The sequence below is a fragment of the Chelonoidis abingdonii genome, chromosome 6, assembly GCF_003597395.2.
Source record: "Chelonoidis abingdonii isolate Lonesome George chromosome 6, CheloAbing_2.0, whole genome shotgun sequence".
Lineage (NCBI taxonomy): Eukaryota > Metazoa > Chordata > Testudines > Testudinidae > Chelonoidis > Chelonoidis abingdonii.
This window is the reverse complement of record NC_133774.1, coordinates 99,397,129-99,425,072: the sequence shown is the minus strand read 5'-3', so window position 1 is coordinate 99,425,072 and position 27,944 is coordinate 99,397,129. Positions and strand designations below refer to the sequence as shown.

General features: G+C 45.0%; 1 protein-coding gene and 1 long non-coding RNA gene across 3 annotated transcripts in view; one reads left to right on the top strand and one right to left on the bottom strand.

Moving 5' to 3' along the window:
- GDA (guanine deaminase) overlaps nt 1-5,346 on the bottom strand; it is a 48,381-nt gene extending 43,035 nt beyond the window's left edge. Inside the window, exon 1 of one of the 2 annotated variants that reach the window (XM_032798152.2) lies at nt 5,031-5,346. In XM_032798152.2, coding sequence (XP_032654043.1) covers nt 5,031-5,153 — 123 coding nt within the window. In that variant the 5' untranslated portion in view covers nt 5,154-5,346. The remainder of the gene's footprint in view (nt 1-5,030) is intronic. The other variant, XM_032798153.2, reaches the window with a different exon arrangement.
- LOC142046998 (uncharacterized) overlaps nt 5,044-27,944 on the top strand; it is a 28,049-nt gene continuing 5,148 nt past the window's right edge. The window contains exons 1-2 of the long non-coding RNA XR_012656144.1: nt 5,044-5,120; nt 27,668-27,785. This is a non-coding gene — a long non-coding RNA (uncharacterized LOC142046998). The remainder of the gene's footprint in view (nt 5,121-27,667; nt 27,786-27,944) is intronic.

Genomic DNA, 27,944 nt, shown 5'->3' with positions numbered 1-27,944 from the left:
GCACTTTGCTTGTTAATCTATCTTTCCCAGGAGGCTTTTAAAAAACAAAACAGACAATTACGTTTTTGTTTTATTTTGTTAAAAGCCTATAAAATTGTTTCCTTCTTTCTTCCAAATGTGAATTTTTCCACAAAATTTCACTGACCCAAGGCTCAATATGGATAATACTCAGTCCTGGTCCAGCGAATACATAAATTCTATTATCTCGCAAAACATCAGGGCTAGTATTTGATCTCGAGACTCCATTCTTTCTCATGCTTCTATCTTTATCAGATTATGAGATTATGAGATTTTAAAATTACAACATTGGAAAAAATTATTTTAGAGCAATATATAAAAACTATTTTTAATATCAAATTTTAAGTGATAATTTTTTCTTGCTTTCCACGGTCTGTACAATTATACCAATGATAGTGAGAAAAATCAAGGTCTCACTGACCACCATAATTGGGATCAGGAAGGAATTTTCCATGGATCAGATTGGCAGAAACTCAGAGTTTTTCACACTCCTCTGCAGCATGGGTCACTTGCAGATTTAAACTCATGTAAATGGTAGATTCTCTGTAACTTGAAGTCTTTAAACCAGGATTTGAGGATTTCATTAACTCAGCCAGAGGTTAGGAGTCTATCAGAGGAGTAGATGGACTAGGTTATGTGGCCTGCAATGTGCAGGTAAGACTAAGGTCAGCAGGGATCATCATGATCCTCTAAAGTCTCTGAGGGCAGGGAGATGAAAAACTTAGGACCATTAAAAAAACAACTCTAAAACCTCGGTAAAATATGGAATAAACAGAATATATGACGGTATGGTAAGAAAGAAGTGGATTTTTTGGCAGCTGTTTTAGATGACTTGTATAACTACTGCAAAACAGTCATTCTAAATTCACGCTAATAAAACCATCATAAAACCGTACTCCATCCTGTTTAATTGCAATACACATTTGAAAATGTACAACTGAGCATGCACAGTAATACATTCCATTAAATTGTTAGCTGCCCACTTAAAGAGCAACATACTACACATCTTTGCCTAGCTTGTTTAATGAGCAACTGGTTAGAAAAATGTTTGCTGGCTCAACAAACTGATAAGCTGAGATTGTCAAACCAGGAGAGTTTGTATGCTATGCAAGACAAATAGCAAAAAACGACACCCACAAGATTGTCTGGTGAAGGCAGAAATGTCTGAACTGCACAAGTCAATTATGTTCCACTTTTTATTATTTTTAATAAATCATAGGAACTTGATGCAAAAGAATGTTTACTGAAATATGAAGGTTGTCAGTCTAAACATTCAAAGGTTAAGAAATTACAAATTAAGGTTGCTCTAGCTATGCTAAAGTCAGTAGTCTTAACTATAAACCTTAATGTATTACTTTGTGTATTTTAAAAGTTGTTAATAGTAAGAGTATGTAATACAAATGAGGTAATGTTGCTGGAGCAGCCTTAGTGGTGGAGTTTCCAGAGCTTGAGTGCTTTTTGTGTGCCTGATCTCTCAGCTCTGGGGCTAAGTTATGGCTCTTAGAAGTGTGCAAGGATGGAATGAGCTATAGTGCCTGCATGGCAGTAGCTGAAGCATTACCCTTGAATAGTGCAGAGACAGGCTAATACCTCCAGGGGGAGAAGTGTTTTCAGCAATGACATGGCTAAAAAAGATATATACTGTCTCTTCCCCTAACATTGACTTCTTGGCATTGACTGAATGTAGGAAGATTAGGACCCTGGCTATGACCCAAACTACCCAGCCACCACCCTCTGAGTGCGCAATGTCACTGCTAAAGCTAGGTGTGTCCCCCATTGATGCAAAGGGCATGCAAATTGTCATTCTAGAGGGTTGCACACTTCACTGCTCATGGAGGCTGAGCTGCACACCCAATGAGGAAGAGCAACATCTTAAGCAGCTGCCTGCAATATGTGTAGGCCGCAGCAGGAGCACCAAAGCTATTACCTTTGCTCGGCACAAAAAGGGCACTTTGTGGGCCTGATTTTCCTCTCTCACCAGTGGAAATCAATCTTTTATGGTTTTCTGATTTTCAACAAAATCATTAGGGTTCTGTCCATTGGTGCCTTGAACATCCCTGGAAATTTTGGGACTGATTGCATGGGCCGTGCCACAACCCTTCAGGCTAAAGTTTGTGATTGCTTAGCAGCCACTAGAATTGTCTGCTGCAGTTAGGAGTGGGAGGGACAGGAACTTACTATCTATCCCAGAACTAAAATGCCCTGCCCTCCTAGAGCACCACCCAGCTGAAGATCTCAAAGAGCTTTACAGGCCTCAGGGAATTCCCCTTCCCACTCCACGCAGGCCAACTGGATGCAAAGAAAAATAAGATTCATTACCATCAATTCCTATGGCCTTGCTCCCCTCCTTCTCTGCCTCTCTGTCCTGGACCTGCCCGGTATGATGCCCGCACCCAAGCTGCCAATGAATACTCTGTCCTTCCATCCCTTCCCCACCCGCTAACTAAATTCTGCTCCCTTCTCAAGTCATCTCTCCCCTTGACTCCTGCGACTGCCTCCTCTCTGGCCCAGCTGAGACGTGCTCCACTTGGCTCAACCAAAGTGCTGCTGCTAAAATCAACTTTCTCCTCTGCTCTTCTGTTCATATCACTCACTTCTTCAGAGTCTCCACTGTCGTCCTCCTGCTTCCTGCATCTGGGTCAGACTTCTCCTCCCTTCTAAGACCCTACCCAGCTCCACTCATGCCTCTCCTCCTGCTTCCACCTTGCTCAACCTAAGCCCCCCTCTCACCACGCCTTTGTAACCTTCTCCCCATCATCTTTCTACTGCCTTCCACGCCTCCCCTTCTGCATGGGAGGCTCTTCCGCTTCCCATGGGTCACATGACTTCCAGCTTCTCCTTCTCATCTCTCCCCAGGGATCACTCTTTCCTGCAGTGACCTCTGTGAGATTCCTGCACACAGCTCCTGATGTGCTCAGTGAGTCTGAACTATTCTATTTTAGACTCTTCTATTTTAATTCAACAGAAGTACTGAAATATTTTCCGAATATATTTGAATGATAAGGCTAATCAAGTTTCTAATCTTGCAGTCTTTACCCAATCAAATTATCACTGATTCTAATAGGAGCTCTGCATGAATTAAAACTACAGAATCAGGCACTATGTGTGGGGAAAATATAGTGATTCAGCGGACACTGCAATAATAAAATAGAAGTTTAAAGTACTGAACTCACTAACTTTGAAATATATTAAGGAAACTCTTTAACCACTCACTCAACTATATTATCTTTAGTTGGCAGCCACTCAGATGTATAGAAGTTTAACTTTTTAGCCAGAACCCTTTGAAGTTAAAAAGAGTCTTTCCATTGACTTCAGTGAGTTTTACACCAAGCCTTAATGAGCCATAAGAAGGCTCCCACAATGGCCCCTGAAAGAGGAAGTTGGGTCCTAATCCTGCAATCAAATCTGCATTTGATGGAAACCCAGTCAGATCAAAGTGCAAACTTTAGGCCATGGTGACAATAGGGGCGGAGGGAGTGTTTTTAAGGGCTCCAAAGTTCAGCCTGCTAGTCATGTCTGTCAAATTTCATGCAAGCCAGACATCAATTGCTGTATTCCTCCTTATAACAAAAAGGAGACACGGTGATGAAAATGATCATTCTATAATTCCTTTACACATGAAGCTCCATTGAAGTCAGTGGGATTCCACAAAGCTCAAGGATCTACCTGTGCAGAGCACAGTGTAGGATTGAGGCCTACATTTAGTATTGTTAGGGTAATAACATAGCTGCCCCATCATATTTGTTCTTGCACAATTAATAAAAGTAATTTTTCCATTTTTTTAATTGGCTCACATCACTGAATCAGTAATCCATGAGTTATATTAATAATTCTTATTTTATAGAGTACGTTCTATTTTCAAAGCTCTGTATAATCAGTCAGTCAGTTATTACTGTGTACATTTTTGCTTCTGACAAGAGAAGATGTCTCTAAGGTGCCACAAGTACTCCTGTTCTTTTTGCGGATACAGACTAACACGGCTGCTACTCTGAAACCCATCACTACACACAGAATCATGCTATTCTTATGGAAATAATTTTAAAAGATATCACCTGAATTTTATTTTTACTGAGAATGGAAAATCAAAATTAAAAACTTGAGGAAACATTTATGGTCCAAATCAATTGCTGTTTTGAAAACAGTGAAAACAAAGTAATCTACATCATAGGCAGGTTCCTCCAAAGATGGTTTATCCTGTCTATGAAGCTAACTCTTTGAATTACCAGTTACCTCTAGCTAACTCCTACCCATCATAAAATATTTGCTTCTATTACTTCCCCCATTTACCTTGTTTCCTTAAACATTTTCAACCTGTTTCTAAAGTTTTGCAGCAAAAATGAGTCTAAAACACCTTCCCCCCCCTTTGAAGAACTTTGACTCGAGAAATCAAATTATAATTTCAAGCCACAAGTGAGAACAAATTAATACGTTGGGAGACATCTATATAGCTGGAAATGAATATACCACAGCATTTCAAATCTTCCTAAAGAAAAGTAAAGATATGCCAAAAATTCATCCACTTCATTTGTCTGCTTTCTTGACAGCGCCTCAGGCCACCCTGCTTCATGCCCTCCTCCGCTAAAAACCTCACTGTAAGATCGCAAAGAAAGTCACTCAAAAACACAGCATGCATGCGCCCACAGTAACTACACACCTGTTAACCTTACATGCGGCAGGCATGTACATAGCCCCACCAGAACACACACATGCAACGCTACAGAAAACCCATCTCACCCCCACACGGTACCACATGCAAACCCCCAACACTGTGTCCTCCCACTCTTATGCACACCCTCACCGAGGCGCCGCAGGATGACATGCCTCCTCTCCTACACACTTCGATATTACCTAACCCCTCTGCCCCCCCGACACCCCAACAGAACACACAGACACCCTTGTCTCGCACCCCAGTATTCCAGGCCCGCCCTTTCCATACGTGCCCCGGTGTTCCAGCCCCCGCACGCCACCACCACGCCCTTCACACCCCCGCCCACCCCGCGCCTCCCACTCACTCTCCCGTCGTCGCCCACGCCCAGCAGGTGGCCGTGCAGCACGTCCATGGGCGAGGAGCGGCTGGCGTGCACGAAGGTCCCTTTGAAGAGGTGAGCGAGGGGCGGCTTCTGTGGGGAGTCCATGGCGGTGCCCGGAGGGAGGTGGCGGGGGGCGCTCAGAGTTGCCGCGAGAAGGGACGTGGTTCGGGCAGGACCGGGATGCTGCTGCTCCGGGCCGCCGCTCGCTCTGCCTGGCTGCCTCCTGCGCTCGGGGGGCTGCTGCTCCCGGGGGCTGGTGTTTATTCCTTGCGTACCAATAGCAGCTTCCCTCGCACCTAGCGCTGACTCTCCACCCCCTAATGACTTTCTCTTTGGGGAGTGGTTACTGACGCTGGAAGGCTCTTTCTTCTCCCCGTTGCTGCCGAGGCAGCCTTGGGTGCTACAGGTTTCCGAGCTCCTGCCTGCAGAAAAAGTCTGCTTACTTGCCGAGCACCTGGGCTGGGAGCAGCATATTTTGCGATTAGGAGGAGCGGGACCTGGCAATGATCCACCCGCTGGGCTGCAAACACGTCCCCAAACACACGCCCCCCTGTTGTCAGCCGTCAACGCTCAGCGAAAAACACTCGTGCAAACTCCATTGGCTACACGTCTTAAAACAAAAACAACCTAAAAAGAAAGGGGAGGGGATAGATCTGGAGCCCAACGCCTGGTATCGTTAGGCTGCAAATAAAATGGGACTGCCCTTTCCTATCTAGCGTGACCAGATACCAAGTGTGAAAAATCAGGACACTTGGGGAGAGGTGAGGGGAAGAATAGTTCCCTATATAAGACAAAACCCCTAATATTGGGATGGTCCCAATAATATCAGGATGTTTGCTCACCCTGCTGCTACCCCAGTTTGCCAGGCTACAATCTCTCCCCTCCTAGACCCTCATTTCTTTCCAAAGTACCCACACAATGTGAATTTTTTCATAATTTAAAAAGAAAAACTTGAAATGATCCCGACTTCTGGACTCCCCATGAATCCTTCTGTGGACTAGATCCTTGGCGGCTAAGATACCTTCAGGGCAGAGTGCAGGCAAGGGTGAGGTGAGAGAGACAAAGATGTTTCTAAGCCACAAGGAACCCAAAAGTATGGATTTAAGGGTTCCAATAAAATAGGCTCTGAATTTGTAAATCAACCCCGCTTTTGCTTTATCAGCATGAAAACTCCGCCCACAAGCTATTGCTGAAATGAAACCATGGCAAACCACTTCTGGTTTGGCACTTCTCCAATGTGCTCATGTACGATGGTGACCTGACACCAGCAGATAAGAAAGATAGCACATGGCTATTTTAATTCTGAAGAGTGTTGTGTTTTTCCTCCTTTTTCCTTCAATGTACGAAAAATTAGCTTTGGATCTATAGAAAAAGATCACATCATTGTATTTATATTATGTCACAGAGAATTCAGTTTTTAAAAACATACTATTCACAAAGTACAAGATGATAGCCAGTCATAGGCCTTGTTAACTTGGTTACACAGTGTTTTTTTGTCCTTAATAAATTGCTTTAATTTTTAAAAAGGAGTTGCAAACTTTCAAGAGATATATCTATTTAATGTGGGCAAACTTTTTGGCCTGAGGGCCACATTGGGGAATACAAATTGTATGGTGGGCCATGAATGCTCGCAAAATTGGGGTTTGGGGTAGGGGAAGGAGTGGGAGGGGGTGAGGCCTCTGGGATGGGGCTGGGGATGAGGAGTTTGGGGTATAGGAGGGTGCTGTGGGCTGGAACTGAGCAGTTCGGAGGGCGGGAGGAGGATCAGGGCTGGGGCAGGGGATTAGGGCATGGGGAAAGGCTCAAGGGTGCAGGCTCCAAGCGGTGCTTACCTCAAGCGACTCCCGGAAGTAGTGGCATGTCCCTTCTCCGGCTCCTATGTGGAGGCACGGCCAGGCAGATCTGCACATTGCTCCATCCAGAGGCACTGCCCTTGCAACTCCCATTGGAGCCGGAGTGGGACCATGCCGTAGCTTCTGGGAGCCGTGTGGTGTGGCCCCGACCCTGCACCCTGGCCAGAACGGGACCAAGCTGCGTGGTGTGGCCCCAACCCTGCTCCCCGGCCAGAGTGCCAGGGACTAGCTGAGCCATGCGGTGCAGCCCCTGACCCAGCGACCACACCAGAGCGGGGCCAAGCTCCGTGGTGCGGCTCGCAGGCAGGCTTAAAACGTCTCATGAGCCGGATCCAGCCCGTAGTTTGCCCATCCCTTTCCTATGCAGTACATGCGTGTGAATCCCTCATTGCGCAGGATATAAGACCAGAGACAGAGATGCCAACAGGCAGCCTGAACTGTAAGAAAAAAGCAGTCGAGTCTAGACCAAGTAGAGAGGGTCTATGGGAAGAGACAAAAGTGAGGGAGAACATCATAGGGCGTGAAAGATGAAAAGCACCTTGAGAAAAAGAATGTGGGGCATGGAGAAGGTAAGAAATAGGGCCTTAAGGAAAGGGAAAGACACAGATCCAACGGAGGTAGAAAGGATAATTGCTCAGGGGAATTTTATTTCATTATACTATTAACAGATGTTTGTGCTGGTTCCTTCTTCTTGTCCCAGCTGTGATTGCTAGGAAGCCCTGGAGACTCTGCCCTCTAACAAGAATTCAGAGTAAACATAAAAAGTCTGAAATTTGATTTCAAAATCAGCTAACAAGTTGAACTTTTTATAAATAATAATAAAAATAGATATCTGGGGTTCTTTATTGTAGGGCTTTACATTTTTGCAAAGTTGTGGGAGTGATGAGAGCAACACTTTAAGAACTCCTTGAGTGCATCATGCTGAAAAGTGTGAACTCTCAGAGATTTGTTACCAACAAAAGGCACTGCATGCTCTGGGCCTGGACCTCCTCTGATTTAAGTCAAAGGAAAGATTTAAGTAAGGAAGGATACAGATGTGTGTTTAATTTAGTGAGAATGTTGAAAGCACAGGCCATAGGGAATAGCAAAATCTCATTGCAAGAAAATTCAAGAATGTTATACTAGAGCTGATCAAATCATGGAATTTCTGTTTTGTGGGAGCTCATAGGTACTCTGGACTATAGTCTTTTTTTTTTTTTTTTTTTGCTTTGTGACCCAATGACTGTTTCACTTAATAATCATTGGGCCAGAGACAGAGAAAGTCCAGTGATTAAGGTACCCACGTGGAAGACTTGGGTCAAATATTCTTGCTCCAGTCACTCTTTCATTATTTATCCACAATGGAACTTCAGCAGGAGACACTGAGGAGGCCCCCACATCAGAATGTCCCAGAATTTAGTGATTAGAGCACTCTCCTGACCCCTGTACAAATACTTTCTCCTCCTCTAGCAGAGGGAGAAGTGGCCATTGCACATCCCAAGTGAGTGCTCTAACCACTGAGCTAAAAGTTATAAAGTGGGTACCCCAATCACCTCATTTTTTATGGAGTGAGGCAGGCACATAACTTGTTCCTGCAAGAAATGGCTTAGGCACCTAAACCATCTGACTGTTCCTGGATTGCTAAGCAGAGATAGATCACTGTCTGTGAGAGAAGGGTGAGGCTTAGCACACTGCCCCTCCCCCGGTTGTTGGCATAGCTTAGGTGGTTCCCTGCTGACTTTTGTGGATTGTATTCCTAGGCGCCTCTTCCTGTGCATTCTATAGTCTAACTTGGCTTTGTGGATCACAGTGTTGTTTCTGTGATTTTTCAGGGCACTTAAAAGTTAGGTTACAACATGTAACTAGATTGTATCTCTTTCCCTAATGTGACGGAGTGCATAGACTCCTTGTTGGGGTTGGCAGAGGTTAACATACACCTCTATCTCGATATAATGTGACCCGATATAACATGAATTCAGATATAACGCGGTAAAGCAGCGCTCTGGGGCGGGGCGGGGCTGCAAACTCTAGTGGATCAAATCTAGTTCGATATAACGTGGTTTCACCTATAATGCAGTAAGATTTTTTGGCTCCCGAGGACAGCGTTATACCAGGGTAGAGGTGTACTACTTTTTCTTCTTTTTTATTTTTTAAGTAAAGGAATGATCACAGCTGCTAAATGCTTGTGTTGTCAGAGTAGCAGGGATGGGCCAGCTGGGATGAATCAAGTTAGATCCCCCAGTAACACTATAAGGGTATGGCTACACTCGAAACTGTTGTGGGAGCGCAGCCGTGGCAGCGCTTTGAAGTGTGAGTGTGGTCCCAGCGCCAGCGCTGGGAGAGAGGTCTCCCAGCGCTACACATACTCCACCTCCTCATGGGGATTAGTTTGCAGGGTTGGGAGCCGCGCTCCCAGCGCTGCGGCACTGTTTATACTGGCGCTTTGCAGCGCTGTATCTTGCAGTGCTTAGGGGGGTGTTTTTTTCACACCCCTGAGCGAGAAAGTTGCAGCACTGTAAAGTGCCAGTGTAGCCAAGGCCTCAGAATGCTGTCCTGACAAGTACTTAGGTTCCTCTGAGTTAGGAACTTGGGCCTCCTCAGGGGAAGTAGAAAATTGCTAGCTGGCAAATATTTCTGTTTGCTTCAGCAATGTCAACTTTTGTTGCTCAAACCTTTTTTTGGTTTAATTCGTGTATAAGCCAGGGTGAAGGCAGTCCTTTTTTACTTCTCACTGCAAACCATTCACTGGGGGAAGGTTCTGTTTGTTTTGATTGCTTTCCAGAAAACCTGGTCACATAATTTACTTAGTCTTTAAAATCTTTTGGTGTTGTCACATATTCACATTATGCTACTTTGTTTTATTTTATTTGGCCTACTGCTATATAAAATCTCAGTGCCTCAGTCATTCTTCCATAGCATTTCAGTCTCTCTTGCTCTTATTTTTTTAAACCTTCTTCATCCTTCTGCTAGATTTTAATAGTGGGGCTAGAATTTGAGTTCTGATGCTGAGCAACAATAGAGATGCAGTCAAAATAGTTCTAGGAAGAGCAGGAGAGATTGCAGCAGCATTAGAAGGTGGCCATAGATCCTGTCTATTGCTTCTACTTTTCAATCTTTCATTTCACTTAATGCAATTTGCTCCCTTTATTGTACAACACATGGATTTAATTAGTTGCTTTCTATGTTTGAGAACTGCTCTGTAGATCAGAATAGTAACTGATCAGTAACCTGAGCAGTAGTAAGTCCTACCCTACTTTGGAAAAGCTGAGAAGTTGGGGAGTCTTTTTCTCCAGTTTAGATAAAATGTACTAGAAGTTCTATGGCATTTGCTCAACCACTTCAATGAGGATGGAAGGTTCAAAGGAATTTTACAGAGTACAGGTTTCAAGGAACAATTGTTAATTATTATTCCTTTATACAAGTTAACTTTTTATATTTGCTTGGTTACAAAACATACACAAGATTTGCTTTGATAATTATGCGCCTAGGCCAATAAAGTTAGCAAAGTTACAAAATGTCATTGATCTAGCTAATGCTCTTGTGCTGCTTGGAAGATGAAGGCAGTAAATAAATGACAAATATTATTAGGGCATTCAGAGAACAAAAAAAAATGAGTCGCATACCATTTATTGATTCAACATAGAACAATAGATAGAAAGATGCAAAATTTGTCAGTAACAAAGGTTGCACAACAATAAGAACAAAGATCCATTATGACCTCACTGGCACCTAAGCTACCTTGGCACAGGATCAGGGCTGTCCCTAGGAGGGTGCGAGGTCTGGGACACATCAGCCTCGCCACTAGTTTCCTTGCCATTCGCCTGGTGCACCTGCCTGCTGCTTACCTCCTTACCCACCGCTCACCCCCTTCCCACCTGCCACTGGCCTCCTCACCCACCTGCCCACTGCTCACCTCCCCGCTAGTCTCCTCACTGTCTGTCTGGTATGTCTCCCCACCCCCTGCCCAACTGCCACTCTCTTCTTCACTGTCCGCCTGCCTCACTTTCCCGCCTGCCTTCTCACCTGAATACTGGGACAAATGGCATCCTGATCATATGTCGGTCGGGACACAGGACAAAGGGCTAAATATTGGGACAGTCACGATTTGATCAAAGTGCCGGGCCGCCCAAAGCGCGGGGCCTGGCCGGTCGCCCCAACTCGCCCTACCCGAGGGACAGCTCTGCACAGAATCGTAGAATACCAGGGTTGGAAAAGACCTCAGGAGGTCATCTAGTCCAACCCCCTGCTCAAAGTAGGACCAATCCCCAACTAAATCATCCCAGCCAGGGCTTTGTCAAGCCGGACCTTAAAAACCTCTAAGGATGGAGATTCCACTGCCTCCCTAGGTAACCCATTCCAGTGCTTCACCACCCTCCTAGTGAAATAGTTTTTCCTAATATCCAACCTAAACCTCCCTCACTGCAACTTGAGACCATTGTGCCTTGTTCTGTCATTTGCCACCACTGAGAACAGTCTAGAGCCATCCTCTTTGGAACCCCCTTTCAGGTAGTTGAAAGCAGCTATCAAATCCCCCCTCACTCTTGTCTTCTGCAGACTAAACAATCCGAGTTCCCTCAGCCTCTCCTCATAAGTCACGTGCTCCAGCTCCCTAATCATTTTTGTTGCCCTCCGCTGGACTCTCTCCAATTTGTCCACATCCTTTCTGTAGTGGGGGGGCCCAGAATTGGACACAGTGCTCCAGACGGGGCCTCATCAATGCCGAATAGAGGGGAATGATCACTGACTTCCATCTGCTGCAATGCTCCTACTTATTCAGCCCAAAATGCCGTTAGCCTTCTTGGCAACAAGGGCACACTGTTGACTCATATCCAGCTTCTCGTCCACTGAAACCCGTATGTCCTTTTCTGCAGAATTGCTGCCTAGCCACCCGGTCTCTAGTCTGTAGCAGTACGTAAGATTCTTCCACCCTAAGTGCAGGACTCTGCACTTGTCCTTGTTGAACCTCATCAGATTTCTTTTGGCCCAATCCTCTAATTTGTCTAGGTCCCTCTATATTCTGTCCCTATCCTCCAGCATATCTACCACTCCTCCCAGTTCAGTGTCATCTGCAAGCTTGCTGAGGGTGCAGTCCACGCCATCCTCCAGATCATTAATGAAGATATTGAACAAAACTGGCCCCAGGACTGACCCTTGGGGCACGCTGCTTCATACTGGCAGCCAACTAGACATGGAGACAGGATAATGGTAAATATTTCAACAGTGTCCGCTCTAATAGATTATTTCTCCAAGTATCCAGAAGTCCTTTGTTACCATTGTGATACAGCATGGCCAGAGGACAGCAGTAGAGTGTTAGCAGGGAGCCTTATTCCCTGCAAGGGGAGGAAGGTTTGCTATAGATTAACTAGAGCACCTGAAGCAATTAGCAGCAACTGAAGGCCAAATTAGAGCACCAGCAGTCAGTCCATGTGATAAACCCCTGCTTCAGTCAGACAGTTGTGGAGTTGGAGCAGGAAGGTTTGGTTGGAGAGGAGAGGAGAGGAGCAGGAGAGGAGAGAGAGGCAGCGCAGCGCAGCGCAGGCTGTGGTGGGCTGAGAAATCCAAAGAAACCCAGGTAAGGGCACCTGGCTTGTGTAGAAGAGGCAAGAAGCCCTTCACAAGCTCAAGGGCAGGAGAGGGAAGTAACCCAGGGAAAGGAACTCCTAGTCTCAAAGCTGGGTTCACCACACCCTCAGGGCCCCAGGGTTGGGACCTGGAGAAGAGGGCGGGCCCAGGTCCCTCCCTCTCCACTCCCCTCCTCAAGGACACTAGTGGGGTAATTAAAATACCAGTTCAGAGGCAAGCAATGGTGCCCTGAACCTTCCCCAAAGAAGAGAAAGCGCGAGACCCAGCATAACAGTACCGGCAATTTGCCACACCATATAAATCAGCCAATACTGTGATTACAAAATGAAAGGCATGCCACACCTGGAAAACTATTAGGTGCCACTGTTCCTTTTGCAAGCATAGAAATATGTAATGTGGGGTATGCAGCTCAGCCATTCCAGCCCAGAGTAAGCACAATCTAAAGTAACGACCGAGAGAATTATTTAAATCAGTGTTTCACAAAATAATTATATCAGGCAAGGAAGAGATTAGAAATGTGACTGTCTTGAAGCACTTTCCAGTAAGAGGTATTGATGGACAAAATGCTGAAATAGTTTCTGATATATGGTGCTATAATCCAGAACACTGCAAAGAGTTCACGCAAAACTAAGGCTGTGACAGGGGAAAAAAGTGTAAGAGACTATGACCAAATGGCCAGGCTACTGCCTGTTTTCTGTCATGAGGATCCAGTGTGAATTACAGTATAGAGCTGGTAGTGTGGAACATAGAGAGTCATGAGTCTACAGCCATGGTCATAGTACATTGACACATCTACAAGTGGAAGTTAAAGACACATTAGAAGGCACTTATGAGCGAGGCATACATTACCAGTAAGAGAAACACAGCCTGCCAACCAGGGGCAGCTCCAAACATTTTGCCGCCCCAAGCACAGAGGGTCCGCTGGTCCTGCGGCTTCAGCGGAGCTCTCGCAGGCACGAAGCCGCGGGACCAGTGGACCCTCCACAGGCAAGCCGCCGAAGGCACCCTGCCTGATGCCCTAGCGCTGACCGGCAGAGCGCCCCCCGTGGCTTGCCGCCCCAGGCATGCACTTGGAGCGCTGGTGCCTGGAGCCGCCCCTGCTGCCAACTGTATCTGAATAGCCACCTGAGTAGTGTCATGAACCATCACAAAACATCCTGTTATCATACTGTAACCCTCTCACCAGACGGCATGTCAGCCACATCAAATATCATGGACATAAATTCACCTGAAGAGGGTATTGGCTCTAGCCATTGTGGACTTATAAATACTTTATATTACATCATCTGTAAAGGCTGAAAACCAGTTGATTAAGTGCTAGTAACTTCTGACCCACAACTATTAAGACTTCCATGGATCAAGTGTGATGCCAGAGATGCTGATTGTTGATATACTGTCACTTATTGGAAATGGGGTAAAGGAGGGAACTGTTTTGTTTTAATATGAGAGAGAGATGTGGTGTTATGCATTACTACTTTAAAATCAAGGGTGTGGGACCAGCACCTCAGTGCATCCCGGTGATAGAAGAGTCCAGATTCAGGCACAAAGAGTTTTGTTCAAGTTGAGCTATTGAATTGACCTGTCACTCTGGTTCTAGTTAATAAAGTGTTTACTGTTTCATAAGTTGATCGTGGACCTGAGTGAGCCTTCATTGATGGGTTGAGTGACTGTGCCAAAGAATTTCTCACAAAGCTCTCTGGTGTCAACTACACAGATGATGAGTAAAGCATATTATGTACATCAAGTAGAACAGTGAGGGTATGACCTCAGCATTGAGGCTGTTGGCACACACACTTTTCAATCCTGCCAGATACCTTGGGTGAATCAGTGACCTTATTTAACCTCCCACCCCTACTCACATTAGAAGCAGTAGTGTAGAACAGTTGTTGTGTGACTTTGTCACGGAGGCTTGTTGTGGATGAGCAAGACCAGGATCAAGCAGAGGCTGCAAGGTACATGTTCTCATGCGCTTATAAAACTTACATGCAGTATAAGCAATAGAGAGAGCAGATTTTTGCCTATTAATTAATTATATTTTGCTGGATATATAAACAGGAATAAATAGTTAGCTATAGTGAATCTTGTTGTCATGTACATGGTTGAACTGATGACCAGATCTGGAGACACGAAAGAATTTTTCCTATGCCTTACTGGCAGCAGGCTTGTTTTCTCATCTGGAGCAGTGTTTCTCAACCTTTTCAGGTTGGCAGCACCTTACTCAAAGTCAAAAATTTTCATGAACCCCTAACATTTGCTATAAAAGTAAGAATAAAAAATGTATCGATTATAAGACTATAGAATTTGTGTGTGTGTTTTGAGAGGTTGACAGGGCAAACTTGACCTGTAAAGGTAAAGATACGTGGAAAGTAGGGGAGAGCCACATATTTTTCACTTTAGATTGTTAATACCTCATGACCCTCCTGATTGCTTTTCCTGACTCCCCACCCCTCCCAGGGTAAGCAACCCACTGGTTGAGTAATGCTAATCTAGAATATTGGTCATGCATCATCTGACAGCATCATGAGGGTATATCAAAAACGTGGTGGATTTCTTGTAATTGCAAAAGGGTGGGCACTGGTGGACCAAGGTCTTTCCCGTGTCCTTTTTCTTATTTCTAGTTACTAGCAACTTGTTTTTCATTTGTTTGTTTTACCTAGTGTTGCTATTTTCATTTTGCTTTTTGATGCTCAGGCATTCAGTGATAGTCCTGTGAAGCATCGTTGGGTACCATAGATCTATGCAGCGTCGGAACACACTGTAGATTATTAGACTATTGCTGAGGTACGTGGAGGCCATTCCTCATCTACTGAGATAAAAATATCAGAGGGGTAGCTGTGTTAGTCTGGATCTGTAAAAGCAGCAAAGAATCCTGTGGCACCTTATAGACTAACAGACATTTTGGAGCATGAGCTTTCGTGGGTGAATACCCACTTCGTCAGATATGGGTATTCACCCACGAAAGCTCATGCTCCAAAACATCTGTTAGTCTATAAGGTGCCACAGGATTCTTTGCTGAGATAAAAATAATAACAATAATACTTTGCACTTTTATATAGTGCTTTCTATCTGTAGATCTCAAAGTGATAGTCATGTGAGACTAATGTATGGTAGGTGCTGCTGTTGAAGCCTCCAGGAGAGTAGGCTGATGGACGTTACTGAAGGAGAAGGCAGGTTCCAAAGTCAGTGCCAGAGGCTAAGTATCTCTGTTTACTTTGCTGGAAACACCACCAGCGAAGGTGCCCAGACACCATTTTGGCAGGTGCACTACAAATGCATAGTTAGCTAGGAGGCTATCAGACTGGTGGCATTGGAGCAGTGTTCTTTGCAGCTGAGTATTGTCCTGTACTACCAAGGACACTGGTTCCTCGTGTGGTGACTGCTTTGTTGTTTTTTCCTTCATCTTTGTTTTTCAGTTAGAGAGGTAACTAACTGCTTTCTTTCATATGTTATTTCAATTCTATTTTTGTCTAGCATCTATTTATATTACAGCTTTTCTGCAGATTGTGTTGGATTCTGCTTTAGGTTTGCTTCCAAAGTTGTTTGATATTTCAGAAAAGTGGCATTGCAGTATTTAGGGATGTTATGGCTCATATAATGTCTTGCTCTGATGCTCTTAAAACCTTACTAAGAATGCTGAACTTCACCTTTAGAGGAGCTATACTTCTCAGTTTACTAGAATAATGACATTTAGAGATTTCATCAATGGTTCCCACTTTAAGCTAAAACAAACCCTGCTCAAGGGGCTTACAATGCTCTGACTAAAAGACATGTCTATGCTGTTCCCTTCACACACCCAGCTAGAGCAGTGCAAACAATTATTTAAAAAGGTGAGAACATTTGGGTTCAGGTCACTGTTGCTGGGGTGGTCCGATTTATTTTTTTGCCACTATTTGTATGACTACTGGTTCATTTATAACAACATTAACAGATGACAGAAGTTTTGAAAACTTTAATACAAATTAGATTTTGCCAGAAATGTTATGCCAGAAATTCTCCATTATAAAAACCCTTTGTTGATTAGAAAGTAGAAAGGAAAGGAGGGAGATTTAGGAGCAGAAGAAGAAGTGAAGCTTTAAAAGATAAGACTGCAGTAAGCAGTTTTGGCAAGAAAGTGGAGGTGAAGTGTGCCGTGCCACTACTTATGTGTCTCTGTCTATCTCCATCTAGGCTTTTGTACCACATCCATCACCTCACTATCCAATTCACTGGGAATGGCAGTATCAGGGTAACTAATCTGGCAGTATTTGAGATCCCATATTTCCTGGATAATCTGGCCATCTGCGTGGAATGGAGACTGGATCTCAGGAGGGAGAATGATTTCTGTATCACGTATGCACTCTGATAACAGCTGGGAACGGGGCAGCCAGAGGTGTATGCTATATAGTGCACCAGGATGGGCAACGCCTGCTCTGATCACTAGGGCCAAACGTTGGGCCAGAGTCTCTGCTGCATCCAGCATCTCCTGGGTCCAGCTGTGGGGCAAAGGGCATACTGTCAGGGATCTGAATATGGCTTTCTGATTCACTTCGAGACCCTGGGCACAGATTAGAACAGCCATGGGGCTACTTTCACTTACACCAAGTGTCAATGATCCCCAGGACTGTCTGTCAGCTGGGGATTGCTGGAGCACATTGCACTCTAACCACACCCTCAACATGCCCCCTCCCCCCCGTTCAGGGCTGCAAGGACAGTGGCACAGGTGCTGGCTCTGAGGCCACTGGGGACTCCCCCACGGCAGGGGAGTTCCCAGCCAGGAGGTTGCCGTCAGACTCTGCTCAACAGTGAATCTGCCCCACTACATCTTGGTATCAAATGGATTTTGTTTTGGCATTGGGCATCACTGTGGAAGTGAGGTGCTTTTTTTTCTTTCTCCTGTTTAAACATTTCATTTCACCGTACCCATCGAAATCCTGGTTTTAAAAAATGGTGGGGAAATGAGACCTCTTCATTCCTTTACTCTCACCACTCCCTTTGGTATTTGTGGAGAACAACAGTGGCACTTGTTGCTTCAGAACACCCACTTGCACCAGCTCGGTGAGCTCATGCTAATACATAAATGTTACTTCAATCATGCCGTCAGTATTGGGTTAAAAAAATTACAGAACAGAGTTGTTAAGGAAGGTTGTTTCTGTGACTCATGGTTATTGACATGACTCATAGGCCCTTTGATATGTAGGTTGTGAGCTCTAAATAGTAAGCTCTAGCAGAAAGGCAGAAGAAGCAGGAAACTGGCTTATTCTCTTTGAGAACTCTACTCTCAGGCATGTCACACTCATTCACGGTCTCCCTGTGTGAAAGTGCTGTACTTTGTGTGTTTTAGATCAGATACAAAGGATGTACAGAGGAATTATCTTATACAAATAAAATGAATGTAGCTCTTGTTTCCCAGTCACTTGCACAGCCAGCATTGCACCTGCACGGGTTCTCTGGGAATGCTTCATAATGAATATAATTGTTTGGGTTGCAATGAACAGCATATGAACAATACTTAAAGCTGTTGCGCCATGGCCACGTCTATGCGGAACCACTGGGATAGCACTAGTGTAAATACCAACAGTGCAGCATATCCGCATGCTGCTTAAGGCTTAGGACCATTGCATTTTTGCCCTGAGACCCACATTTTACACTGGTGCAGTTAAACTGCCCTCTGAGTATCTCTCCCCAATTCCCAGCTCCCTGAAGTAGCGGGAAGACCTTCTGAGGTAATTTTGGAGAGCGGAATTGAGAGAGAAGAGAGGAAATGCCCATAAGTCCCCTGAAGCTGGCACCATTTCCTGGTCCTTTTCTCAAAATGCGGGCCAGGGTGAACGCTCAGCGTTTGTTCCTTGCTCGTCAGGAAAGGTTTTTGCAGGAACTTCAAACAAGCAGGCAGCTGCAGTCAGACAGTGGAAGCTGGTGTGCCTGTGGAGAGCCAGAGACCAAGGCGAGCATCTCACAGAGCTATTTGCAACTGTCTTGCGCCTCCCAAGTAGATAGCTGCATGTACTCAAAGATGATGTTCGTTGGGTGGAGGGCTGCTTTTGAGTTCAGACCACAACTATAGACTGGTGGGACCAAGCTGTACCTGAGATCTGGAAAGAGCAGCCCATTCATGGTGAAGATGCAGAGTTTTTTGTAGCTCTGGTTAGCTGGCCCCAAAACTGCACCACCAGACTGTGAAAAAGAGAATGGCAGATGTCCCAAAGGGAGCTGGCTGTCTCCAGTAGTTAACAGCCTGTTAGTCACATTTTGGGTTTGGGAGATCTGCAGTAAATACTGTTGCGTTGTGATAGAGGTTTTGAGGACAATGCATGGTGTGGTGTAGTGGCATATGAACAAGGTGTCAAGTGAGCCACTGATCAAGCCCAAGTGCCCACTATGGTGCCTCTCACCAACATACCCTGTATGGAGTGTATTACACAGAAAGGGTTTATCTAGGACTTAGTGGATCATCATGGAGTGTTCATTGACATGTAAAAGTGTTCATTGACAGGAAAAGTGCATGATGCTAGAATTTCTGAAAATTCTGGACTTTTAAAGGGGGAGTTCTATTCTCACTGAACAACATTGACCTCAGTGGTGTTTCTGTCCACATTGTGATTCTGGGTGACCTGGTATGCCTCTTTGGCCATGCTTAATGAAACCTCTTCCTGACTAAACACAGCTAGACATGTGCAGATTCAATTGTACGTTCACCTGTAGAACATGAGTAGAGTTTACACTTGGGAGACCTAAAGCAAGATGAACTCTGAATCACAAGGTTTTGTGATGAAAGTAGTGATTCTCATGTATGCCTCCTGCATTCGGCTTAACATATGTAAAAGAACAAGTGAGGTTTTCAGTGCAGACTGGACTGCCCAGGAAACCAGACTGGCATCTATCTATACACAGCTGGCAGATTCACCTGAACCTGTTCATACAGCTGGTAGCCTGCAAAAATCAGAAATGCTTTATGCACACAGCCACACTGATGGTGAGGAACTGGGTGTAAAGCAGAAGTGTAACACATTTTGATGATCAAGATCTCTTTATTTGTATGCTGCAGAGATTTCTGGAGGAGGAGATGGTGCCAGGTAGTGACGTATTATGATGGATGGTTTTATGATGGAATAATTTTGTATAGAGGATTTATTTATTGAAGAGTGAACTTGTATTTCTATTCCCTTACAAAAACTTAATTAACTTAGAGTTAAGGTTTATCAGCTGCATTTCCAATCAGCATAATTGATACAAGGAAATCACTAGTTTAAAGCTATCTTAATATTCACAGGAACTTCTATTCACGTGCCTCAACACCCACAAGCATTCACAGACTCTTCACCTCCATAACAAACTTCCATTCACTGCCCACATACATCCACTCACACTGCACACATCCAATTCCTTTAAATCACATTCAGATGTACCAGTTTAAATACTGACTTGGAGTGATAAATACATTACTGTATATACTTTTACTGTACAACTATATCTGCTAGTAGCATATCTCCTTTGGATGTAACTAAGGGCATGGCTACACTCGCAGATGTAGAGCGCTTTGGGTTAAACCAGCCTTCAGAGAGCACACCAGGGAAAGCACTCCAGTCTGTCCACACTGACAGCTGCAAGTGCACTGGTGTGGCCACATTCACAGCACTTAAAGTGGCATTTGGAGCGGTGCGTTATGGGCAGCTATCCCACAGAGCACCTCTTCCCATTCTGGTACTGTGGCTTGTGGGAAGGGGACGTGGGGTGCAGGGCATTCTGAATCATGTCCCAATGCCCTGTGATGCATCGCTTCACATCCCAGCAATCCCTGTGTTTCCGTCCATGTTTGGTGCCATCTTTCAACGGTTTCTGTGCAGAGCGTGCTTTGTCTTCCCTTTCGATCTGCGAGAATGGAGCCCGAACTGCTGCGGAACATGCTGACAAGTCTCACCAGCTCGTCTTGTTAGGCAGTCGAGTTACTGCTTAAGATCCAAAGTGACAGTGAGGAGTCCGACGATGATATTGAGTCGTGTAACGCATACAACACGAAATTGCTTGTCTCATTCATGGACATGCTCTCCACTGTGGAACACCGCTTTTGGGCTTGGGAAACAAGCACTGAGGGTGGATCACATCGTTCTGCAAATCTGGGATGGCGAGCAGTGGCTGCAGAACTTTCGTATGAGAAAAGCCACTTTCATGGGACTGTGTGCTGAGCTTGCCCCCGCCCTGTGGCTCAAGGACACGAGATTGAGAGCTGCCCTGCCAATGGAGAAGTGGGTGGCTATTGCAATCTGGAAGCTGGCAACTCCAGACAGCTACCGATCGTTGCTATTCAGTTTGGAGTGGGAAAGTTGACGGCTGGAATTGTGTTGATGCAAGTTTGCAGGGCCATTAATCACATCCTGCTCAGAAGAACCATGACTCCAGGTAACATGCATGACATTGCAGCTGGCTTTGAACAAATGCAGAGGGGCGATAGATGGGACGCATATTCCTATTCTGGCACCAGCCCACTTAGCCTCCAAGTATATTAACTGAAAGGGGTATTTCTCTATGGTTCTCCAGGTGCTTGTGGATCACCGTGGTTGTTTCATTGATATTAATGCAGGCTGGCCCGGAAGGATGCATGACGCAAGCATCTTTCGGAACACTGGCCTGTTCAAGAAGCTGCAAGCCAGGACTTTTCTCCCAGATCAGAGGATCACTGTAGGGGAAGTCAAAATGCCCATTGTGATCCTTGGAGACCCCACTTACCCTTTAATGCCATGGCTCATGAAACTCTACACAGGGAGCCTGGACAGCAGCCAGGAATGCTTCAGCTACAGGCTGAACCAGTGCTGAATGACTGTGGAGTGTGCCTTTGGCCGTTTGAAGGGCAGCTGTTGCTCTCTTTATGGGAAGCTGGACTTGGCCAAAGACAGCATCCCCGCAGTTATAACCGCGGGCTGTACCCTCCATAATATTCGTGAAGGGAAGGGTGAAAGCTTCACTCAGGTTAGGGCCTCAGAGGTTCAATACCTGGAGGCTGAATTTGCACAACCAGAGAGCAGGGCTATTAGAGGGGCCCAGTGTGGGGCTATAAGGATTAGGGATGCCTTGAGGGAGCAGTGGAGACTGAAAGCCGCTACTAACGTCTGGTGCTCTGCATGGGAGGTAAGTGCAGTGGCTATGTTTGGTACACTGACTTGCAGTGCTTGTTGCTTTCCTGGGCTAAGGTATATTTTGCTTTATGCACTAATGAAGTATGTTTTCAAAGTAAAAAAAACTCCATTTATTGAAAAGGAAATTCATTTATTGAAAAAAACCCAAAGTATCACAGAAATACCAAAAGGGCAAGGTGTTGGGGTGGGACCGGTTCACTCATAGGCTTGAGTATGTCCTGATTTCATACTCTCGAATCCTGTCTGGAGTGCTGTACACTAAGTGCTGCACTTCAGGATGGCTATAAGGCATGTTGAGGGGGGGTGAGTGCAGTGGATAAGGGTCGTAGTTTTCGTGGGTGGGTGGTGAAGCTACGGGTGTAGGAGGCAGTTGGGGGAGGTAAGAACCCGAATGTTGCGGAAAGTGGGTTGGAGGGGACATGGGGGCACAAGGGGAAGAGTTTTTGGGACAAGAGCTCCAGGGGGTGTGTGCGAGCGCGGTAGTGCTCCGCCTGCATGGTGACAAGCACCTGGATAGAGTCTGCTTGGTGCTCCATTATGCTAATCAGCCATTCCATGCTTTGCTGCTGGTGCGTCGCATTTTCCTGGTGGATCCTCCTTTCGCTCTCCCTCTACTTCTGTGCCTTTCGATTCTCATTTACAGACTGCTGCATGACTTCATGCAGCACGTTTTCTTTGCTTTTATGTGGCCTCTTCTGGAGTCTTCTCAGTCTGTTGGCCGGTGATAAGAATGATGACTGAGATCTCAAGGTTGCACCTAGACAGGCAAAATACAACACTTAACAGAGGCAGCACTGTACACACCAGACAGAGCAATGATTCTCCTGCACTTAAGGAGGGCAATCACAAAAACCATACTTTGCCTGTCCCAAAGTGAGCGCACGTAACCCACAGGAGCCCCAGAAATGGTGATTAAGCACAGGGTCCATGAGGACTGATTGTTCCATGACTGTACTATCCTCTGGGTTTCTGTGCCTTGGGGAGAGCCAACAGCTGCAGGGGGCACTTACGCTGAATACTCTCCCAACATTTTCCACAGGAGTTTGTCCTGGAAGATATCTCACTGCTGAGGGTGACCAGGGAAGCAAGAGAGGGTCTTCTCCTACAATGCGGCTTCCGCCCTGGCCCATACACAGCTTGCCTGTCTGCAGCAATGGTCCCCCCACCCCTCACGGCACAGTGGCGCTGACATGTTAGCCTAACTGGGACAAGAACCACGCTAGCTTTCCCAATAAACCTGCGCAGGCGCTTTGCCCACGTTCTGGCTGAGACTTTTGAGGAGATTACTGGTGCCGGTTACCGCGATGTGATAGACCACATCAACGCGTTATTCCATATCTAGGCATGCGTGCAGCCCTTACCATCCTCGCCTTAAGAGCCTGTACCTAAAAACTTCCTTCCCAAAAAGAAAGCTGCTTACCAGGAACCTCCTCTGTTGTTTGTCCTTCCCGAAGTACCGGACACTGCGACTGGCTGCCTTTCTCTTGGCTTGAGAAGAGCTCCTGGCTGCTTGCATCTAGGGATTCCGGGGTGTCTCCCCCTACCTCAGCACCATCGCTCATGCTTTCCTCCTCCTCCCCGCCCCCCTTTTGCTGTGCTGGGCTCAGAAGTGTCCATGGTGGTCATTGCAGTGGAGATGGGATTGCCCCCAAGTATCATGTCCAGCTCTTTGTAGAATTTGCAGGTCATGAGGGCAGCACCGGAGCGGCTGTTTGCCTCACAGGCTTTGCAGTAGGCATTCCGCAGCTCCTTCACTTTAACCCAACACTGCACTGCATCCCAGTCATGGCCCCTGTCCATCATGGCCCTTGATATGTCCCCAAAGGGATCATAATTCCTATGGCCGGAGCGCAGCTGGGACTGGACAGCTTCCTTCCCCACAAACACTGATGAGGTCCAGCACCTCGCCATTGCTCCATACTGGGAATCTCCTGGCGCGTGGAGGCGTGGTCACCTGGAAAGATGCGCTGAGAGCACTCCACGCCTGGCTGAGCAAACAGGAAGGCGATTTTCAAAATTCCCAGGGAATTTAAAGGGCGGGTCTGACGCTTGGTCACCTGAGGACAGGGCATCAGAGTTCAAAAGTGATGACCAGAGTGGCTAGAACAGACATTGTGGGACACCTCTGGAAGCCAATCAGAGTGCATTAGGTGTCCACACGGGCGCTGTGGTTCTCCAACGAGAGTACAACAAATATTATTCTTCTCAGGGAGGTAGAGTACCAGGAGCACTCCAGCCGTGGAGTCAGAACACTCAACGTGCCTTGCCAGTGTGGACGGGGAGTGAGGTAGAGTGCTCTTGGCAGCTTTATTGCGCTCTAACATGCAAGTGTAGCCAAGGCCTAAGGTTGAGCATTTGAAAATAGTGGTTTGAACCACCTTTGAACCAATACCTTTGAACCACCCCCTCAGCTGGTGCAAATCAGCGTGGCTCCATTGAAGTCAGTGGTCCTATACCAGTTTATACTCATCTGAAGATCGAGCCCATGTGTTTGCTTGCTAAGGACCTTTTCATCTCAGTCCCCTAATCCAAAACTTTACAGCATGCAGTTTGGAAGCACACTAGACTAAGATGATTGCATTTTTAATTTGGTTCTCATTCACTTTTTTTTTTTTTTTTAAAAAAAAAAAGCTCTGTGGGGACCTAGTCTCACGTCACTTACTTGACAAGTCACTTGGGTTTTCATGAAACTTATATGAGAAAAGGGCATAATGGAGCTCTTGTATCTACAGCACAGAGATTTGGTATTCTACTAGCCAGAGTACTGACTGTACTTTGGTCAATGCTATATTTATAAGAGCTGGGACTGACCCACTGCACATAGAGTGAAAAGGACCAAATAAGCAATTCTCCTGGAAAAGAATCAGCCATAGTGAATAAGTCAGTAGTGACCCTGAGCAAAATAAAGTGAAATTATCTCACTACATACCAATTAATGCTAGAGAGATTCCCTATTTTTTCAACAGCAGTAAGACTTCAAATTTGAGGCCTTGAGACTTCAGGCAACAGCATTTGTAATGACGCTGAACACTGAAATATATACTAGCCACTTCCTCAAATACCTGTACTTGGTGAAATAGTCATCTATGAATCAAGGTCAAGGGCAACAGTAAATAAGGGGCAACATCCAGCTGTCAGAAGGAGATAGAAAGGGACATATCAATGAATGTTTTCATAATATTTTTGCCTTTTGCTTCAATTTGACTAAGCTATGTGTTTCATTACAACCCTTTGATGTAACATCCAGTGTATTTGTGTTTATGCTTGAGGTTTTGCCCATTTGTTTAAATTGGCCCCTGTACCATAGACAGCCTATGAGTGGTTGGGGTAAGTTATTTACTTCCTCTGCTTAGGGATGTCAGACAACATATTAGTCTCAGCCTAGGAAAATAGAAAAGGTTAATACTTCACTGTCTTTGCTTATGGTTTATATCAGAGCCACAAAAAAGGAGAATCCTCATGGCCATATTTGAATTTCCCAATTTTTGATAGATGCTCAAAATTGCATCTCAACATCAGCATGCAATTATGTTACGCTGATATCCATACGCCAGCATGTGGAGTAGTATTCAGTGGAGCTGATTTGCTGTAAAATATACAGGGATAGCCAGAAATCTAAAAGATCATTAGAGTTCCCTCACTATGGATCCTGACTTCCTCCTCCTCTCTGAACAATCCAGTGTATTTTATTGAATCAGATGTTTTCAGCTCCTGTTCAGCACGAAGAAGTAATTAAAAAACACTTTGCTTTTTACTGTCTATGAGTGTATGAAAATGAGAGTTTAGTACTGTTAGAATGGTATGTATCGACTGCTCTGGAGAATGGTCATTACTGTATCTAGGGAAACGCAGTAGAAAGAAATTAGAGAGGCGTTCTCATAACATGTACTAAAAGCACTTGTACAATACATTATGTGTGTACTTAAGCAGCCCACTCAGCACAGCCTGCATAAAGAAGAATAAAAAGGAAAAACGAAATGAATAAAATATGTATTTGTATTGAATTGGCAAAGAGTCACCTGATCTTTTATCTAGTCTGGAAAGTCACAATAACTGGATATGCCTACATGCCAGTGTTCAGTATGAAAGCCAGGTTTTCAAGGCTGATGTGACTACAGATCTATTTTAATAGGATCTTCAGTTTATTGTATTATACACAATTCTTGTATTGAAGGTTTTGTCAATGCTTCTTTCTCTATGGCAGCAAGCACAAACCCAGTGGAAATACAGACAAATCTAATGTGCGGGGATTGATTCAATCTACAACCAGAGTGCACATCTGTGCATAAATTAGACAGCTATACAGCAACTGGTATTCATTGCTGTGAGTGTAAAATCAGAAAGGTGCAGTACCTGTGCACACAGGGGTGGGAGGGGCCTGATTTATATAATGAGTGCACACAGCAATATCGCACTTAGGGATCATTCCTGAGTGTGAACTTGCCATTGCTATGCAAGAGTGCAGAAGGGTTTCACTTAGTAGGCTGATGATGAGGGAATAAAGGGATTTATGAAAGACACATGATTGATGTTGTTGATCTCCACAGTGGACTGCAGTGGAGTTCTGGCTAACGACATATTGCCAATTAACTTTCAGATTTTTTTTTTAAGATAGTATTATGGGTTGGGTTAAATCTCACTGAAGCTGGTGGATGTAACAATCGCTTTCCATTCAGTATAAGTGTAAAAAAGCAATTGAGCTCCTCATGGAAACAGATAGCTGAAACAATAGGAGTACCGCCCAAAACACAGACACATGGCTAGGCTTGAGTAGAAGCTGAACCATGTGGCCCAAGGGTTTCCCTGGAGACTGCTATAGCAAACGCAGAGGCTAGGGCATTGATTTGTGGAGCTGTGTGTGGGGGAGAGAAAAGTAGCGAGAAACACCACCGAAACAGAGCAGACACAGTGAAGGAGACCGAAAGCCAAGGAGACAGCAGAATAAGCACTGGGAGCATGGCCCTGAGATAAAGCCTAAACAGAGAGTATTTGGCTGAAACTGAGAGCAAAGAAACTGTCTCATATTGTTTGCTTCCTATTATGTTCATGAAAAAAGGACTTTGTGTACATTCTTTGTAAATAAACAAGATGGCATCATAGAAATACCTGACAACATCAATTTCTCCTACTAATGGAAACAACCTGCAAGACCTCAAATATTGCCTAACCACGAGGGTTGAAAAGTGGCAACAATAATATGCTTCTGAGTAGTGGCTGTTTAGAGACCATCTTTCCATGGTAGCTGGCTGCAAATCTGGGTTTCTGAACTATTTCATATACTGAATACTGACTGAAAGCCAGTGTGATGTCAGAGTTAAACTGGGTTTAGTGTGGGCAGGGCTAATTTAAACACACGTTAGTCATCACACTTATGCCACAAATGCAACTGCCAGAAAGACTGGATTCATTGCCGCCTACACGAGCCATGACCATTTTCTAGCCTGCAGTATGCCTTTGACTAAGGGGATTGCCAACATCTCAGTCATTGCACTTCACTGTGTCACCGTTACATTGCCAATGAACTGAGAATTGTATTTTCTCCCAAGATTTCTTTAGATGAGAAACAATTTCTGCCTAATGTACATAATAATAACGTGATCCTGGATGAAATCCTATAATTGTTTAAAGGATTATTGCCTTGTATAGATTAGCTGAGCTGCACTCTTTGTGATTTATAGCTAATACTTGAGTCTTCAAATACAGGTTTGAAACATTACATTCAATGGCAATTTTGAGATCAGATCGATTCTGTCGGACAATTCATTCTAAATAAGGGATTTAATTTACTCTCCTTTATTTTATTCCTGTAGCACTATCTTTGGAATTAGGTGTCTTAGCTGTTGGAATTGCTTACTTTTTATAAACGTTTACATTTTAAAACTGTATCACAACACACACATTTATCAAAAACAACAACATACGCTATTATTAACAGAACAACAGCAGAGGAGACGTGAATGCCTCAGAGAAGTGGTAACAGGTTACAGTCTTTCACCTTAGGTCAGTAATTCAGATCCAGGCTGCTCACCGATTTTTTTCATTCCTTGATGGTGGTATGGTGGCCCTGGAAAAAGAATTTGTGGTCTTCTTCCAGATCTTCCCAGAAATCACCACCATTGAAACTGGCAACCCTGCTGACAGTCTCCATAGAGGGGCCAAGAACTGAATTCATGGACGCTATATGCTTTGCCTCCAGGAAAGACCAAAACAAGGTGAGATATCAGTTGGGCATTGCATTGCGAATACTCCTGCAGGAGACTTGTGAGCACCAGAACTAAAAATAACTGCAGGACAGGCTTTAGTACTCAGTACTAGTGTTCAGTTTAGTGTTCAGTACTAACTGCAAAACTTATTTATTCAACTTAGTTTCC